General features: G+C 35.1%; 1 protein-coding gene across 2 annotated transcripts in view; it reads right to left on the bottom strand.

The window, feature by feature from the left end:
• Positions 1-1,100: 1,100 nt before the first annotated feature.
• CBLB (Cbl proto-oncogene B, E3 ubiquitin protein ligase) overlaps positions 1,101-17,258 on the bottom strand; it is a 216,023-nt gene continuing 199,865 nt past the window's right edge. Inside the window, exons 17-18 of one of the 2 annotated variants that reach the window (XM_011952954.1) lie at positions 15,934-16,053; positions 1,101-4,897 (exon numbers count right to left, since the gene is read on the bottom strand). In XM_011952954.1, the coding sequence (XP_011808344.1) occupies positions 4,638-4,897; positions 15,934-16,053 (380 nt within the window). In that variant the 3' untranslated portion in view covers positions 1,101-4,637. The remainder of the gene's footprint in view (positions 4,898-15,933; positions 16,054-17,258) is intronic. The other variant, XM_011952953.1, reaches the window with a different exon arrangement.

The following is a 17,258-nucleotide window of genomic DNA, read 5'->3' as shown; positions in this document are numbered from 1 at the left end:
TGAATTGGGAGAGGTGGACCAAACCCAGAACATTCTCAGTCATCACTCATTACTCCCAGGTACCCCTCCAGTCCATCCTCTTCTGCTTATGATGACTCTTATGACACAGGAGTGGAAGTTCTGCCACCAGCCTCTTAATGAGTCCCACAGAGGTTTCTCGGGGCGGGCGGGGGGGCCTAGGAGAACAGTCTTCTCAAAGCACTGAACTAATGATGAGCAGCATCTCATCTTTGCTTAAAAAACAGTATTTTATCATGTGTGTTCTTCCTATTTGAAAAGCTTTAACTCTGAATTTCTTTCTTAATATCAACAACAAAACCTTGCTCCTTTTAGGCTTACAAAAGACTACTTAGTCTTACGGGTTCTCAAACTTTCTATGAGAAACATCATTCCCAACTTCTCTTCCACAGTCCTAAAACAGGCAGGGTTGTCGAAAGCATTAAATGCTTTGACACTAAACTCCTTACTATGGCTCAATAATTAGTTCTTAAGCACTTACCATATAGACATAATTCTAGTACAATGTGGTATGTTGTACACAACATTTTTGTATTGGAATTACTTGCTTATGTGTATCTCCCATTTCACGGTATGTGCTTCCAGGAAGTAACTGTTATTACTATGCACAGAATTTTGCATGTAACAATTAGTTTCACAACATTCTGCCATGATTCTTGATATAAAAGCAGTTATTAACATTGTTATCTCTGTTGTTCTCTCCCTACTATATACTGATCAGTGAAAAAATGATTTAAGAAATGAGGAATTTAAAGACCAGATGGTACTGTTGACCAGTACCGTCAATTATCAATTAATTATATATTATAGTACATCCTGAAGACTTTCAGCATTTCCTAGATATGATATTTCTTACTTGGAACCTTGATACACCTTTGACTTTCAAATCTATGACATAGGGACAATTTTATCTATTATGCTATCTTAAAATTATGATTTTGATATTTAATAACTAAATTACCTAGGATGGGTATACCTTGCACCACTTTGTTCAATTAGACATGAAGAAGAAGACTTACAACATAGAAATGCTCTAAAATTTTTGTGTTCATTTGAAAAATAAAGTACCAACTCTGCATTTGGTTAACGTTCATTTTATAAAATACCTTAAAAGAACAGATAAAATAGTTGAGGTTACATAATAACCAGAATTGAAAAGGAATGAAGAAAATATAAATTAATTGAACATGTGACTATTTTGCCACATTACACAAGTTTTAAAAAGGCATTTAAAAAAACAATAAAATAGTAATTGGGGAAAAAACCCTTCATTCTATCGGTGTCTTTGTCTGGAAAACTTTCCCAGAATCACTAAAATTCCAGGTCAACAGGCAGTACCTGAACTATTCAAATATACTGCAATTTGCTTTCAAATCTGTTAGCTGAAGAGAAACTAACATCTTAACCAAGTTAATTCAGTGCAAATCAAAGTTTCAAGTTGAAAATCTGAGAGAAAAAATAACGTTCAAACTGTAGGAAATGCTTCTGGAACTGAAAAATAAAAAATTCACATTAAGAACAAATCTTTGCAAGTGTTCTTGGTATATGAAATGCTGAGTTAACAAATGGGACCCTTTTAAGTTGCAATGAGGGCTCTATTATGAAGACTATTTGCAATGTGGGCAGAAGGGAAACAGAGAGGGAAGAGCTGAAGGTCGTATTTGTGGAAGGAAATTCAGGTTAAGCAAAAACTGCTTTTATTCAATTCTAGAAAAATTTGGTGAGGATATATCATACATTACCGGAAAAAACAGATTATGGAGATAAATTTACTGGAACATAATTGAGGATAAGTCCTTCTACCTCCAGAACATGTTTGGGTTGGGTGAGAAGGGTTCACACTGGCCAGATATCAATAAATTAATTTGTCTTAATTTTATGAATTATATAAAATGCTGACTTAAAAAAAATTTGCATTACCAAATCTTGAGAAATGGAAGGAATGTCTAACTTTTTGAATCACAGTGAAACAAAGTCTGGATCACTTCCAAATATCAACAATCAGTCGCTTTTACAATAAAAAAAAATTTAATTATTTTCTCAAAAAAATTTTTTTTAGGTTTAATTTCATAGGTGATAGATAGCAATGGGTCTTTGTTGACAGTGTTTAATAGAAAGTTTTCCTCTTTTCATTCCATTCTGTATGAATTTTTGATTCATTCTTTTCAAATGACAATACTAATGGTTGCTATTGAGTACAAGATGCAGAGATTTTGGTGGAGGTTGGTAAATTTTCTCTGCAAAATAGATATCCTCCCCAAAAATTTCAGGTCCAGGTTTGCTATATCATCACCAGTCCTTCTTTTTTAATTCTCACTGGAAATTTTCAAATATTATTTATAAACGGAATGAGAATGTGCTGTTTTCTAATATTCTTATTTTCCATCATTCTCTAATCTATTAGGAATGTTATAACAATGTTATCACAATGAAGTGGCAACTTTTGGCTTTTAGACTGTACCTATCAGCAGCAATCATAAAAAGGCCAAAATAAACTGTGTGCTACTCCAAGGTGACATCTGAAACTGTTAAAACAAGTGAAAAATCACAATGATACAACAGGGGTTCTCTTAAAGCAAAAGAAAACGTGCCAATACAATTTTAAAAGTGTAAGAAACTTCGCTCATATACCTACTCATGGGAAGAACATCTAAGGCAGACGAAAAATTCCCCTCCAGGGACATAACCAGCTCACAACCATCTGAAAAAATTCATACAAAAGCAGAAATTACCCAAGGCCTGTGAGTCCTCATCTCATACCATGAAAGCAAGACTGCCAAAAAAAAAAAAAAAAAAAGGGCACATGTCACTTTGCAAAGGAATGCATTAACTCCTCTCCCAGGGTCAACTTAGTCTACATGTCTTTGGCATACCATTAATTTCCACCAGATCTACTAGATGTTCAGTCATGTCCTTCCAAGTCCTGAAGGCAGGCTCACTATCTGATGCATCTTTGTATATCACAGTGGGTGTGAAGTGAAAAGAGGCGACACAGAAATATGCACAAACCCACAATTAGTCCGTATTTAGAAAACTTTCTGTGGCTTCAAGCACTTACACAGAGATGATTTCATCTCATTTCTCCATTAATTTCTCATTAGATATGAGTAACAGCTAATTCTAAATTCTAAAGCTTTGGGGGAAACTTTCCAGGCTTTGTCTTATCAGACAGACTTTGTCATAAAAAATACAGAAAAACAAAAATAAAACATTAGCTGGAATCAGCTTTTGAGAGTTTGTGCTTTAAAAACACAGTGCCTAACAGCATCAAGCACATCACAGATGCTCAATAAATATTTGTAGATTTATTAAGAGTAATAACACGGTGCCTTAAGAACCAACCACCATTTTGTAAAAAAGGCAAAACTGTATTCATTTCTTTCACCTGATTTGATAGAGCAGTGTGGAGCAGTGAATGAGAGAATCTGCAAATTAAATATGAACTCTAATTTGATTGCAGAGAGGAAATTACTGAGAACTTTGCAAAAAACATCGCCACAGTAGCCTTGACACTTAACAGTGCATCAAAGAGTTAACGTTTCCACTGCAGTATGAACTGGTTCCCATAGCTCCCAGGAGCTAGAACGTAATCACTCAAATGGGAAATGAACTCTAATTCCACTTCAGAAAAGGTATGCCCATAATTTTATCTGAGAATTATTAATATATTTCAGGGAGAGGGCCTTCTCATTCAGCATCCCTCAAAGTAATGCAGGCATAAGTATCAGAGGACCTTGCTATATAACTTCAGTACAGCATTGTCTTATACAAGTGTTATATCTTCCACATCTGTAGTAGCTGCTTTCTAATATTGTAGATTTTTACAGTTGTGATACCCCGGGATGACAGACATGAGAATACGGAGGATTAAAGGTCACAAAGCTTAAACTAAAAAGGGAAGCTCCTCGATGTTATGTGAAAACCCTTTACAAAAGGCAGTTTATTGACAAATAAATGCTCTATACATTCAGGTTTTCCCCACCTCTCAATAGTGATGGTTTCCAAAGAAGGAACTCAGTAGTGAAGAACACATGATTTTTTTTTTTTTTTTTTTTGCATTAGTTTGACCAGTTGAAAATCAGAACCTTTAAAGCATCTTGTGAATGGGAGAAATGGAACTGGACCTGGGCGGGGCCTGGGGATGGTAGAGAGCCAAATGAATAAATGATTTAACTGTTGATGTGGACAGCAAGAGAGCTGGTGGGAAATGTTACAGCAGACCTGACCACGCTACAAAGGGTCTGTGAAGAACACAGTACAGGTATCAAAAACCCAAAACAAAACTAAACTAAAAACAAGAACAAACTGCAACTTTGCCAAATTGTAAACAAGGAAAAGCATTTCACAGGTTCAAAGTTCAAGGGAAGTAAACGTCTTTAAATTATTTTTGTCAGTTCAACCCTGATTTAAAAATATGGCTAGCAAAAACAAGGAAGCCACAGCAGTCGACATCCTGAGCAAGCATTGGTCTCCTTTGAGAAGCTGCACTCCCAAGCCTCTTCTCAAGCTGCTACATGAGGAGGAGACACTTCTCTCTTGAATTCCATCTCAGTTCTCTCATTTCCACACTCCTGGAATATGTCGATTGCTTTCCATTTTGGTGTCTACAGTTCTGCCTGCTATAGATTTAGACGTGGGGATACTGGAGGAGGGAAGGCAAATTCTCGGAGGATGCTCCGGGCAACTTCGACATTATTCTGGGCTATCTCTAAGGCTCTCTTCACCTCTTCAAAGGCATAACCCTCTCCCATGAGTTTTGCAATTTTTGCATCGACATTTTCCAATGCCGCCTCAGGCCCATGGGGTTTTCTGTGGTGAATTTCTGGTGCAGTCCTGCGGGGTCGTGGTTTAGGGGGTCTGGCTGGTGCCTGTGAACCATCTGTGTAGATTTTTAAAGAGAGATACCATTTAGACAGTGAGATAAAAATGAAGGCAAGACAACATAACAGCATTATCTCATTTCCTATGGAAATATTATTTCTTGTTTTCTTTACAAATAAAACTTTGTTTTTCAATTTTTCCTTACTATTGTACTTACTTACTATTACTATTGTGATAGGTAGCATTATCCTCATTTTGAACAAGAGAAAATTAAGGTACAGTGTGTTGGTAGTTCCACTGATAAATTTATACATTTTCTTCTCTATTCCACATTTTATTCTTCAGGCCATATGTGGTCAGAGAGATAAAGAAAAAAATAATCAAAATAACTATCTAAAAAGGGAAGGCTTTCACTTTGTTTAGCAATATAGTTCACGTTCTACTACAGCACAGGCTCTGGTTGATGGTTCTCCAGAGGAACAATCTTGGGAGGTTTCTATGAGAGGAAACTATGTTTACAAGCTCACAGATATCCATGGCAGACCATCCCCACAGGTCCTGAGTCCCATCCATGTCACAGCAGAACTGCTCTAAAACAGATGCTCTGTAGCATCTTCCTAGCTGATTTTTCAAGTTAATAATCTGTGCCTTACTGATGCTAGGAGGAAAAAACAACAACAAAATAGTAGATGCTTTGACTCTACTGTAGTCAATAGGTTGAACAGAAGGAAACTCAGTGCTTTGCTCCAACATTTTATACAGATTGCAATGTAAGAAGTTTTACTCAAGAACGAGCAAACCTAGAACAAATATTAGGAGTAGAGAATTGGGTTCTACATCAGTCCCTTGGTGATAATACAGCCTCCAATTTAAACCAATGACACTGGTACCCACGAATGGACAGTAACCTTAAGGAAAAAGAAAAGGTCCCAGGTCATGGGCTAGCTAACTTGACAGGGCACTTTCATCATGTATTTCCTGGTTATGTATAGCACTTTTTCTCAAAAGCCTAGACAAAAAATATACACACACACTATACATATGCATGTATACATTTTGTTTTTTGGGTTTTTTTTTTTTGAGATGGAGTTTTGCTCTTGTTGCCCAGGCTGGGGTGCAATGGTGCAGTCTCGGCTCACTGTAACCTCTACCTCCCGAGTTCAAGCAATTCTCCTGCCTCAGACTGCCAAGTAGCTGGGATTACAGACGTGCGCCACCAGGCCTGGTTAATTTTGTATTTTTTTTAGTAGAGGCAGGGTTTCACCATATTGATCAGACTGCTTTTGAACTCCTGACCTCAAGTGATCCACCCATCTTGGCCTCCCAAAGTGCTGGGATTAAAAGAATGAGCCACTGTGCCTGGTCCAGATATACATTTTAAAATGTCAGCTTTATGTCATGAAATACACTTATGGATTGAAGACTATCTAGACAACAATATTTAATACCTTTCTCCTAGACCACTGACAAATGCCAAACAACAAATTCAAGGACACAGTTAAGTGAATGGTGATCTGAGGTTAAAAGCCAAATGTCTTGTACTTAATGTTTCCATCTTGTCTCCCCACTTCTGCTGCCTTAGCAACTTTCCCAGTGGCTTCAGGAGATACCGTAAGCGGGTATTTTCAATAATAATAAATTTAAATAATAAAAGCTAATCTAATGTATTATTTAATATTTTTCCTTTCTAAATCAAAAGACGTATATTTTTCCATGAGAAGATAACTTGTAAAAATATCGTCCTATATACAATTCTAGCAATATCAATATAACATATATAAAACAAAGCCTCTAGGATAAAAGCATTTGTTTCCACATCAAATAGTATGTCTTTTTCTTTTTAATGAGATGAAGTCTCATTATGTTGACAAGACTGGTCTCGAATTCCTGTCCTTAAGCAATCCTTCCATGTTGGCCTCCCAAAGTGCTAAAATTATAGGCGTGAGCCACCATGCCCGGCCATGATGACAGTCTTATTTTAAATTATTCCTTTTTTGTAACAAAATGTCCAGTTTTAAAAATATTATAGCTGTAGAGAATGTATATTAAAGTATGCCCATATATAAGAACATATAATTTCTGGTCCTTGCTAATATCTATACTGTTTCTTGGATCTGTAATTAAGCATCTCAAACTATTATTGTCTGCTAAATTGCATCTCTTAGTATGTTTTGTAGTTCCATTTATTTTCCTATTAAGTATTTTCATTATATCATAAAGGAATGGACAATAAATTGTGTTTTGCTTTTAATCATTTTCAAAAATTTTAGAAATTATTGAAAGTTTTCCTTTAATCAATTACCAAAAAATTCATACATTTAAATCATGTCTCCTGAGACACTTTTAGACGAGAAAAGTACCTAGACTTTGATACAAAAGTACCTAGACTTAGAAAACAATTAACTTGTTTTCTACAGGTAATTTTCTAACAGATTTTTAATAGTTATTTTGTCTGTCCAGGATACTGAGATGTGCACACGAATGCCAGGCATGTTTGAAAAGAACAGCTGTGTACACAAGTGGGATGAATAATAGTATTCATGACAGCCAAGAATGCCTCTAATAAATAGTATAATTGACAATTAAATCTTAAATCTCAGTTTGGCCACTAAGATCTTGGGCTAAGCAATTTACTTTCACAATTCTCATTCTCCAAATCTACTTTTATATATCTGTGTTTAGAGGTATTATTATTATTATTATTATTTTCAGCCCAGAGGTCTTTTATTTATTTATTTTTTAACACCTATTATGCCATGAATTCATAGGGAATAGGTTCCAGCAGCTCAGGCTCCTTCCCATTGGTTCTCACAAAGTGTGCTTCTTTGGGTGGAGCAGGCTGACCTTTCTCTTTGGCTTCTTTCTTTTTCTGATCATTTTCACGTGTTTCAGGAAGCTATCTCAGCTCTTAGAGTGCTTAATGTGCTCAATACGCACATTAATTCTCTTGGCAAGAATCTTGCCCTTAACTTGTTTGTTTACCACAAGGCCAACAGCATGCTGGGTAACGCTGTAGACTCTCCCAGTTTTGCCATGGTAACACTTGTGGGGCATTCCTTTTTGAACAGTACCCATTCCTTTGATGTCTACGATATCACCTTTCTTATAGATTCGCATATACGTGGCCAAAGGAACAACTCCATGTTTTCTAAAAGGCCTAGAGAACATGTATCAGGTGCCTCTCCTCTTTCCCTTTATGTTTGTCATTTTGGCGAATTACTGGAAGATGGCGGTTCCGGCCGAAAGGAGAGAGGTATTATTTATCCCTTTTCAATCAGGTAGTATGAGAATTAATGTAATATACAGTATATGGACTGAGATCATTAAAAAGAACGAACAATTAATGTTTATAATGATAAGTGCTATACTCAAATGCTACAGACCAGCAATTACTATAAATTAACAGGAATGCCAGAGAAGTATGGAAGAAGTTTTGTTGTGAGTATCTGATTCTACAGAAAACCTTCTAGCAGAATATTAAAAAGCAAGATCTGGTGCAACCTGAACTACTAGTTGTTAAAAAGGGGATCATTTCCATATTGACCATAAGAGCAAATTGCTTAGAACCAATCACTCTGTCTCTTCCCAAAGCTCACACGCAGCTTTCACTTTCTCCACTTTTCTTTTTCACGGTATCTAAAAGTGGATTACACCAGGTCCTCATTTACTTTAGCACTTTCGAATGTGTAGGACACTGGAAGGAAACAATGAAATGAAGATGAAACTATCTTCTGTTCCCCTAAAAGTTATTATATTGCAGTTTGGGAGCACATTGAAATAACTATAAATTTTATCAACCCTATGGAATTTCTGTACCTGAATACACATCATCCTTAAAAATAGTTATTTTGGAAGAGCATGTGTTTGTTCTAGTGCTAACATCCATGTTCATGGTATTTTTGAACTCTTATGACTAATTACAGCAGTATCAAAATAAGTACAAGAATGTGAGCCACAGGATATAAGTACATCTTCTGGGGTACCAATTTTATTAAAGGATATAAGGTTATTAATATTTTAAAGCACTGAAATGAATACAGATACACTAAGGAGTAAAATATAAAGTTTGCACAAATTTTTGAGATAAAACAGACTTTGAAACAATTATCTTGCACTAAAAAACTAAATATTGACCTCTTCTACCTAATGCCCCAGTCCTTTGTTGTTCACTGTAAACTCTTCTTTGAGAAAGAAAGATTTGAGAAGCCCTGGTTTCGGAGTAAATTTTGATTCAGCTTTCCTTTTCTGAGCATATAAAAGAACAGAGTGATGTGGCAGATCATCAATAAGACAGTTACTATACCACTGTTACGACTTGAGACCGTTACTGCAACAGTTACTACTGTTACTACTTAAGACCATCATTAGGAGAGTTACTACTGTTACTACTTGAGACCTTCACTACACAGTTAACTGCTGTTACTACTTGGAGACCTTCATTACAACAGTTACTACTGTTACTGCGTGAGACTGTCATTAGGACAGTTCCTACTGTTACTGCCTGAGTTCCGCACTACAAGACTGAACAAAGGGACAAACATAGAAATGATAACAAAAAACAAAAGAAACTGTTTTAAGGAAAGGGTTGGGGAAGAAGAAGAGAGCTCCCTGCTTCTAGTGAGCAAAGGCAGCACCCTGAGTTTCTACAGCCCTTTGTATTTATTGGGTAGAAAAAGCAGGGAGGGGAAGGAGGTAATGATTGGTCGGCTGCTTGACCGATCACAGGTTCACATTGTTGTTAACAGGCTTCAGATGTGCCTAATCACAAGCAACACTTGTGCCTAGGTCCTGACTGCCCTCAGCATCCCTTCTGGGCAGCAGACGCAGTTTGTCAGTTTCCCAACATTCTTTTAGGAGAACAGTTTGCTGTTTACTTGTATAGCCTCCAGTGGTATACTGAGTTGATCACCACCCTCATTCTTTCGGCCTCCAACAGAATGGCATACAGAACAATACTGGATGGCATGGGAATTAGCATAACATGGTTGGAATAATACCTAGAATGATTACTCGAGGTCATACATTCTAGGCGGGGTTAATCATTGGTTCTTGTGGGATGAAAAAAAAAAAACAATTTTAGATGCTAATATGGTTTGTGGCCTTCCCAAGAGCCATAGTACATAGAGGTATATCTCTATCTCTATGTCTACTAAGCACATCTGTGGTATTAAACTCTCATTTTTTCTGGCGACAGAAAGCTTATTAGGAAAAAAAAAAGCATTGTCCAAAAGACCCATAGGCAGACCACAATTTTTAAGTGAGACACACTGCTGTATATCTACATAAACTCTATATAAAGAATTGAGAATATTTCATTTCAGTGGCTGTCAATGATTTTGCCACAAAAAGCCTTTATTAGTCCCCTCATCATATAAAGATTGGGTTGGGTTTTCTTTTTGTCTATATTTTGAAAGATGTGTCTAATAAGCAAATGCTATTGTATTGATGAATACATTTTCCCATTTTCTATTATACTGGATCATGTTCAACAACACTGAATTTCTATATATCTAGATAACAGCAAAGGGATTTAATGTGAAAGTTTTCTTGTATATAAAGTTAGGGTTTCTGTTATGGTTTCAAAATGTTAAAAATGTATTTGATAGCCATAAAAATAATGGACTGTCAAACAATAATTTAAAATGACATTTATTAAAATGATGCAGTAAAATATTTATAATACTCTTAAATGGAATTGAGACAGAATTGACATATTGAGTTTGATCTTGAGATCATAAGTGAAATGTACATGACAAAACATTACAAGGTTGCACTTGAAAATGGCAATAATGTTCCTTATTGATGATAGGGTTATAAGTGATTGCTTTTTCTTATTGATTATTTTCTCTGTAATTTCTTTTTATTTTCCAATGTATATATAGTATGTGCATAAATAGAAAAACTACCACCAACAAAATAGTCTCAGATCTCCTCTGACAATCTTAAAGGCCTCAGCTGTACAAGTATCTAAGACTGAGAACCAGAGATTGATTTTGCTCATGTGAAAAATATAGGAAGTACATGGTGAGTGGCTTCCCTAAGGTCATGTGAAAGATAATCAGAATCTAGATTTTGAAATCTCTAGTACAGTTTTACTATTTCTAAAACCCTCCATTTCTTTGTCATCATGACTATTCCATCACTATTATCATGATTTTACCACTGAACATCTCCAAACTCAGTTTAGCAATTCTTGTGACATGCATGTGTACATTTTTTTCTAACTTAATTTTGGCATGCTGATAGGATAACAACATAAACTTTATTTATTAACAAATTTTTTAAAAACTGAAACTGATTTAAATTCTGTCACGCTTATACTTTCTGCAGTAGCTTTAGTTACTAACCTTTGCTGTGTCTTTCTTTCTTCTATAAATTGACATTAACAATATCTATTTCAGGCTGTGTTCATTGGCTCATGCCTGTAATCCCAGCTCTTTAGGAAGCTTAGGCAAGTGAATCACCTGAGGTCAGGAATTCAAGACCAGTCTGACTAAAATGGTGAAACTCCGTCTCTACTAAAAATACAATAATTGCCTGTAGTCCCAGCTACTTGGGAGGCTGAGACAGGAGAATTGTTTGAAGCTGAGATGTGGAGGTTGCAGTAAGACAAGATTGTACCACTGTGCTCCAGCCTGGGTGACAGAGTGAGACTCTGTCTCCAAAAAAAAAAAATATATATATATATATGTGTGTGTGTGTGTGTGTGTGTGTGTGTGTGTGTGTATATATATTTATTTCAGAGTGGTTATGAGAAATAAAATTATATCTATTTCTATATTACACAGTAAAAATATGTTTATATATATTTATATGTATAACATACCATATTATATAACCATATATTTGTATAAAATATTAAATATATAAATGTATAATTATAAATAGATAATATAAAATATACATTATTAAATAAAATAACATGAATATTTATAATTTAGTGTATAACTATATAAATACAATTATATATATTAACTTATATAAAATTTATATATCTGTATCTAAAATACTTAGCAAAGCATCAGGACTATAGTATATGCTTAACAAACTTAACAAATTTTAATTAGATAAGATAATATTGTACATATTATCTGAAACATACTCTCTAAATCTACTTAGTAAAACAGCCACAATTCTTGGAACAGACATCAAAACTCTTAGACTACTGACCTTCTCAACTATAACAATAACAGAATTAGAAAAAAAAAATAAATTTAATTGATCAACGAATAAAAGAAATCTCAAACACATTATAATAACTTTGTTATTCTACCAGAAGTTGGATCAGTTAATTCTGGGACTCATTTTATGCCGTAAGGTTGAATTACTGCCGGTCACGTGCAGTGGCTTAAGTCTGTAATCCCAGCACTTTAGGAGGCTGAGGTGGGCAGATCACAAGGTCAGGAGTTCGAGACCAGCCTGGCCAACATGGTGAAACTCCGTCTCTACTAAAAATACAAAAATTAGCTGGGCATGATGGTGGGTGCCTGTAATCCCAGCTACTCAGGAAGCTGAGGTACGAGAATAGCTTGAATCCAGGAGGCGGAGGTTGCAGTGAGCCACTGCACTCCAGCCTGGGCAACAGAGTGAGACTGATCTCAAAAAAAAAAAAAAAAAAAAGAAAGAAAAGAAATACTGCCTACTTATACAAGGATATGATTTAATAAACTAAACTACAAACAAATAAAAAAATCACATATACTGTTTTAAATATATCCAGAAAATGGTTATTTAGTATTAGATTTATAAGGAAAACAACTCTAGGTTGTCTGGCTTTCAAACTGAAGCTGTCTGTATGTCCCAGTATTTCATGTAGCTGAACTGTGGGAAAACTCAACATTGCCATTTCCTTTGTTGAAACAGAAAATCTTAGACATATAATCTACCTTAAAATTCCAACCCTTGTGTGAAGTGAAGCCATGATTTTCAACTGAGATCATAACAGAGATAAACTATTGAATATTTGGTCCTAATAAAAAATTTATTCACTATTCCATCAATTCTCCTTTAAGCTAGTAAACTAATAGTAATATTGAAATTCCTTTTGTAATGAGATCTCCTTTATTTTATAATGAGATTGGCTTATTTGGCAATAAAGTCTTTTAATGGTTTCAAACACAAGTGAGTTGTGCTAAAATCTAGCATTGTTTTCAAGTGTTACCTTGAACTTCCTTCTACATACTAACAATATGAAAAAAATCACCTCAAGAGTGAATGGTGCACTTCATTAACACAAGCCTTTTAGAGTTTTCAAAGAATGGTATTCAAACTGTAGTACAGTATGTCTTACAACAAGGGAAAGCAAACTGGGAAATTTGTAAAACCTCACACATAGAAGAGACATGAGCCCCATATGAATAATACAACCATGTAGAGAAACAAGCATATTATTAGCAAAAATATTTGTCCTATATACAGGTCTATGTGAATTTAACATGCGCTGGTAAGCTCTTCTTATATCTGGGATACCTATGATATGTTCATATATTTAAATTTCAATTATACATTTAAAAAAACTTTAAGAAAAACTATAAAATATTTTCCTTTGGGTGTAATAAACATTTAAAAGGCTCTTTATATATGTAGACATACATATACATGCAGACATACTTTTTAGATAAGAAAACAAGGGAGATATTTTAAAATCAATGAACCTACATTTTAAAATTCTTTAGAAACATGCTTTCCATAGAAGCCTATCCATAAATAAGTCACTATCAATTATTTACACAGCCATAAGTGATAACAGAAGTTGAATTCATAAGGTATAGCAGTCATACCAGAACCCCCATTTGGTCATGTTAAAAAGGTCTTAATAAAAACAGATTAATCACTGCAAAATAAGAGCTATTAGAATCCTAAAGGCATATATGCAGTCAGTCTCAAGGGCTGAATGGAAAGATCTCATCTAGAAGGCAAGCTCAGTCTCTCTGCTGATGTGAAATAAACTAGTCAACAGCCTGGTAGGCCTGTGAGCTTCATGTAAACAAACATCTGTTGGAAAAAAGTACCTTATTTTCTGTGGTTGACTGTGTTTGTAAAAAGAATTTAGGGAGTAGACTGAAATATCTGATGTCACAGCTAGCTGGGGCCCTCAGAGTAACAGTCAGGATTCTTTTATTACTTAGGCAAAAACCAGTTCAGGCTTCTGCAAATGGCTATTCAGGGATATTTCAACAAGGTTTGTGATTTGAAGTTCTTTCAGACGTTTCTAGTGTAATGCTAATTGGGATTCACACTGCTTGAAATCATATATGTGAATGATGTTCCTCTGGGCTCTACAACACCCACTTATTATGGAGCAAACTGTAAAGAAGCTGTGAAAACACTGTGTTTTGGCCACAACTTTTCCCATAACTAAAGTGTATGTTTCTTTTAATCCAGAGCTGGTGGTACTGAATATGTTATTTTAAGTCAGTCATAGCAATTTGCTTGAAGTTATATTTTAATGCTATTTTCTTTAAAAAAAAAAATGCTTCCTTATGTTATACAGAAGCTGTCAGATACTGTCTTTCTTTCTTGATTTTCATGTTTTGTCATCAAATTATTTTGACTGGAATTTCAGGCTAATCATGGATATCTATGAAACCCCAGAATGACTAGAAATAAACTGGTAAGAGAACACCGGACAAAATTTGAAAAGATTAAAAAGATTTTCTATGCTTTCCTGAGTTCTATGCAAGCATTTAAACATATAAAACTACATAGGGATTTCTGCATCTCCCAAGCATGGCATCGAACGCGTAAGAACTACCATACTGACAATACTTAAAACAGCTCATTAATTATCTCGATTCAGAAGTTTCAGAATGTATTGCTATTACTATTAGCAAATCTTCTATCAAATGAGGTTTTAGCTTAAAAAAATCTTGAAATAAGACAAAAGTTCATATAGGAAAACTTCTGATATTTACAAATATGAGACACTAATAGTGCTTATCAGATATGTGCATTGAGTTTAATACAGACATCGGCTATTCTTCCCTCCTTTTGCCTATTTGTCCGCTCAAATCCATCCATCCATCCATCCATCCATCCATCCATCCATCCATCCATCCATCCATCCCCAACTATCCATCTAAGAAACACATGCTGGGTACTCTGTTGGACACCTGAGTAGGCCTTTGGGAGATGATTAGATTATGCAGGTGAAGCCCTCATGAAAGGGATTGGTTTCCTTACAAAACAGATCCCAGAGCACTCCCTTGCCCTTGTGAGGACACAGTATGAAGGCAGTTATCTAGGAACCCAGAAGAGGGCCCTCACTAGACACTGAATGTTGGTACCTTGATCTTGGACTTCCCAGCTTCCAGAACTGTGAGACATATATGTTTGCCGTTTAGGCAATCCAATCTATGGTATTCTGTTATAGTAGCCTGAACTGACTAGGACAAGCAGTGAACCAAACAACATTCTTATTTTCAAAGTGTTAATACTTGAGCAGACGAGAAAGATAGCCAACAGTCAAGCAAATGAATTTTGAATAACAAAATTTTAGGTAGTGATGGGTGCTATGAAGAAAAATAAAGCAAAAAAGGAAAGAAAATGACTGCAGAAGATATGGGCTATTTAGATATGTTCAGGGAAAGCCTCCTCGAGAAGCAAAGAAGCAGCATTCTGTTATTAATAGTTATGAGTATGACTTATATTTATGAAAATGGTACATCCTTCTATTTGATGGCTGTCAGTGGAGCACTGGTTGGAGGCCTAAATAAGCTAAGAAAATGAATAGCTTGGTGCCAGTATTAATTCCACAGAGATTTCTATAAAAGAGCATTTCAATGTACAAAGAGATTTTCCCCATTTCCCAAATCTAAGACAAAATGAAAGTTAGATAATGAATACATTCTGAATCAACGAAGTGGCTCCACTGAGTGATCAAAGATAATATTAAGCTTGATATTTTTCTTTTCCATGAGGCAGTTTTGTCCTCTCACAATGCAAGCTTCATAAGCAAAATGCAAAGATGTTCAAAACACTTTCTTAGGTGGACAACATTCATTAAATTATACAATGAAGAAGAAGGTGCTCTGAAAAGCATAAAAGCACCATGCAACAACGAGGGATTATTGCTACTGTTACTAGCCAACTCACCTGAACATGAAGGAAGCGGATCACAGTCCTGCGATGTTCTGTTAGTTTTGGTATTTTCACCTGGTAACCTTCTAGCGGGAGGCAGAGGAACTTGGCCACTTGCTAGATCAACAAAGGGATCTTAAAAATAAAAACAAATTTCAAATTTACAGGATGATCTCTGTTGATTAGCTGAAGAAAAAAATTCTAGAATTATTTCATGAAGATTATGGTTTTCAAAAATAAATTAGAAAATTAAATTGATGACTGATATTAATCATTTTTTACTGCCTGCATATTTTCAAATTTATTCATCACTTGCTTAAATACGCTCTTCACATTTATTTCCAGATAATACAGACTACTTGTTTTCTATTTATATTTTGCAGATATCTTAATTATAAGATTGCTGACAATAAAAAGAGTTTCTAAATTTCATTTTCTGTCCCAATCCAACCTGTACAATATAGAAGTTCTAAAGTAAAAGCAAAAAACAAACATACATACATAAAACCATGGGTTTGGATCCTCCCTGTAAGAGTATTATCAAATGACTTGATCTCTCTAAGCACTGGGCATACAAGATTTGTAAAACAGACCTGAAACTTTGTATTTGTGTGGATTAAATGAATTTGTGTGTGTAAAATCTTCTGTGCATACAAGGTGCTTATTATTATATTGGGCATCCTATGCTTAACATCATTGTTGTTAGTTGGCTCACAAAATAGTCAATTTAATTGTTAAAATTATGCCATTTAGTAATTAACATTTGAATATACAGTAAAATGTGATAATTTACCACCTTGGCAGTCAGAGACAGGGCATCTGAAATAGTAAAAAATATGATATTTACTAACTGGAACTAAAGGGAGAAAAAGAGATTTTGTCAGTGTTGCTGTATTAAATCATTAACACCATAAATCCAACTGGTTTAACATTCATAGTATTACATGGGTTTAAATTCTTAGAGAATTGATTCCCTTCTTGAGTAGAAGAACATTATATCTGAAAACCTCGGTTCACTAATAATTTATCTAACTATCATTCCCACCTCAGGCTCTGCTGCTTTCCTCTCATAGTACTTTGACGTTGTCGGTATCTCTGAAAGTACCATCAATTCTTCTGAGAACAGGGATCTCCGGGATCTTGTCTTACTCCTCATGTTTGAACTATACCTCCTGACTCAAACATAGCACCTAGAACACTCTTGGCAAATAGCTTGCACTTAATATTTACTTTTAACTACCACAAATAAATCCACACAAATTCAGATTGTTCACAAATTCAAAATCAGTGAAACCTGAATTGCTAATGTAAAGCAAAAATTGTAAATATTAAAGAAGACC

This window comes from Colobus angolensis, unplaced genomic scaffold (genome assembly GCF_000951035.1).
Source record: "Colobus angolensis palliatus isolate OR3802 unplaced genomic scaffold, Cang.pa_1.0 Scaffold353, whole genome shotgun sequence".
NCBI classification, from domain to species: domain Eukaryota; kingdom Metazoa; phylum Chordata; class Mammalia; order Primates; family Cercopithecidae; genus Colobus; species Colobus angolensis.
Note: the sequence above shows the minus strand (reverse complement) of the source record. Positions and strands in the feature narration are given on the sequence as shown.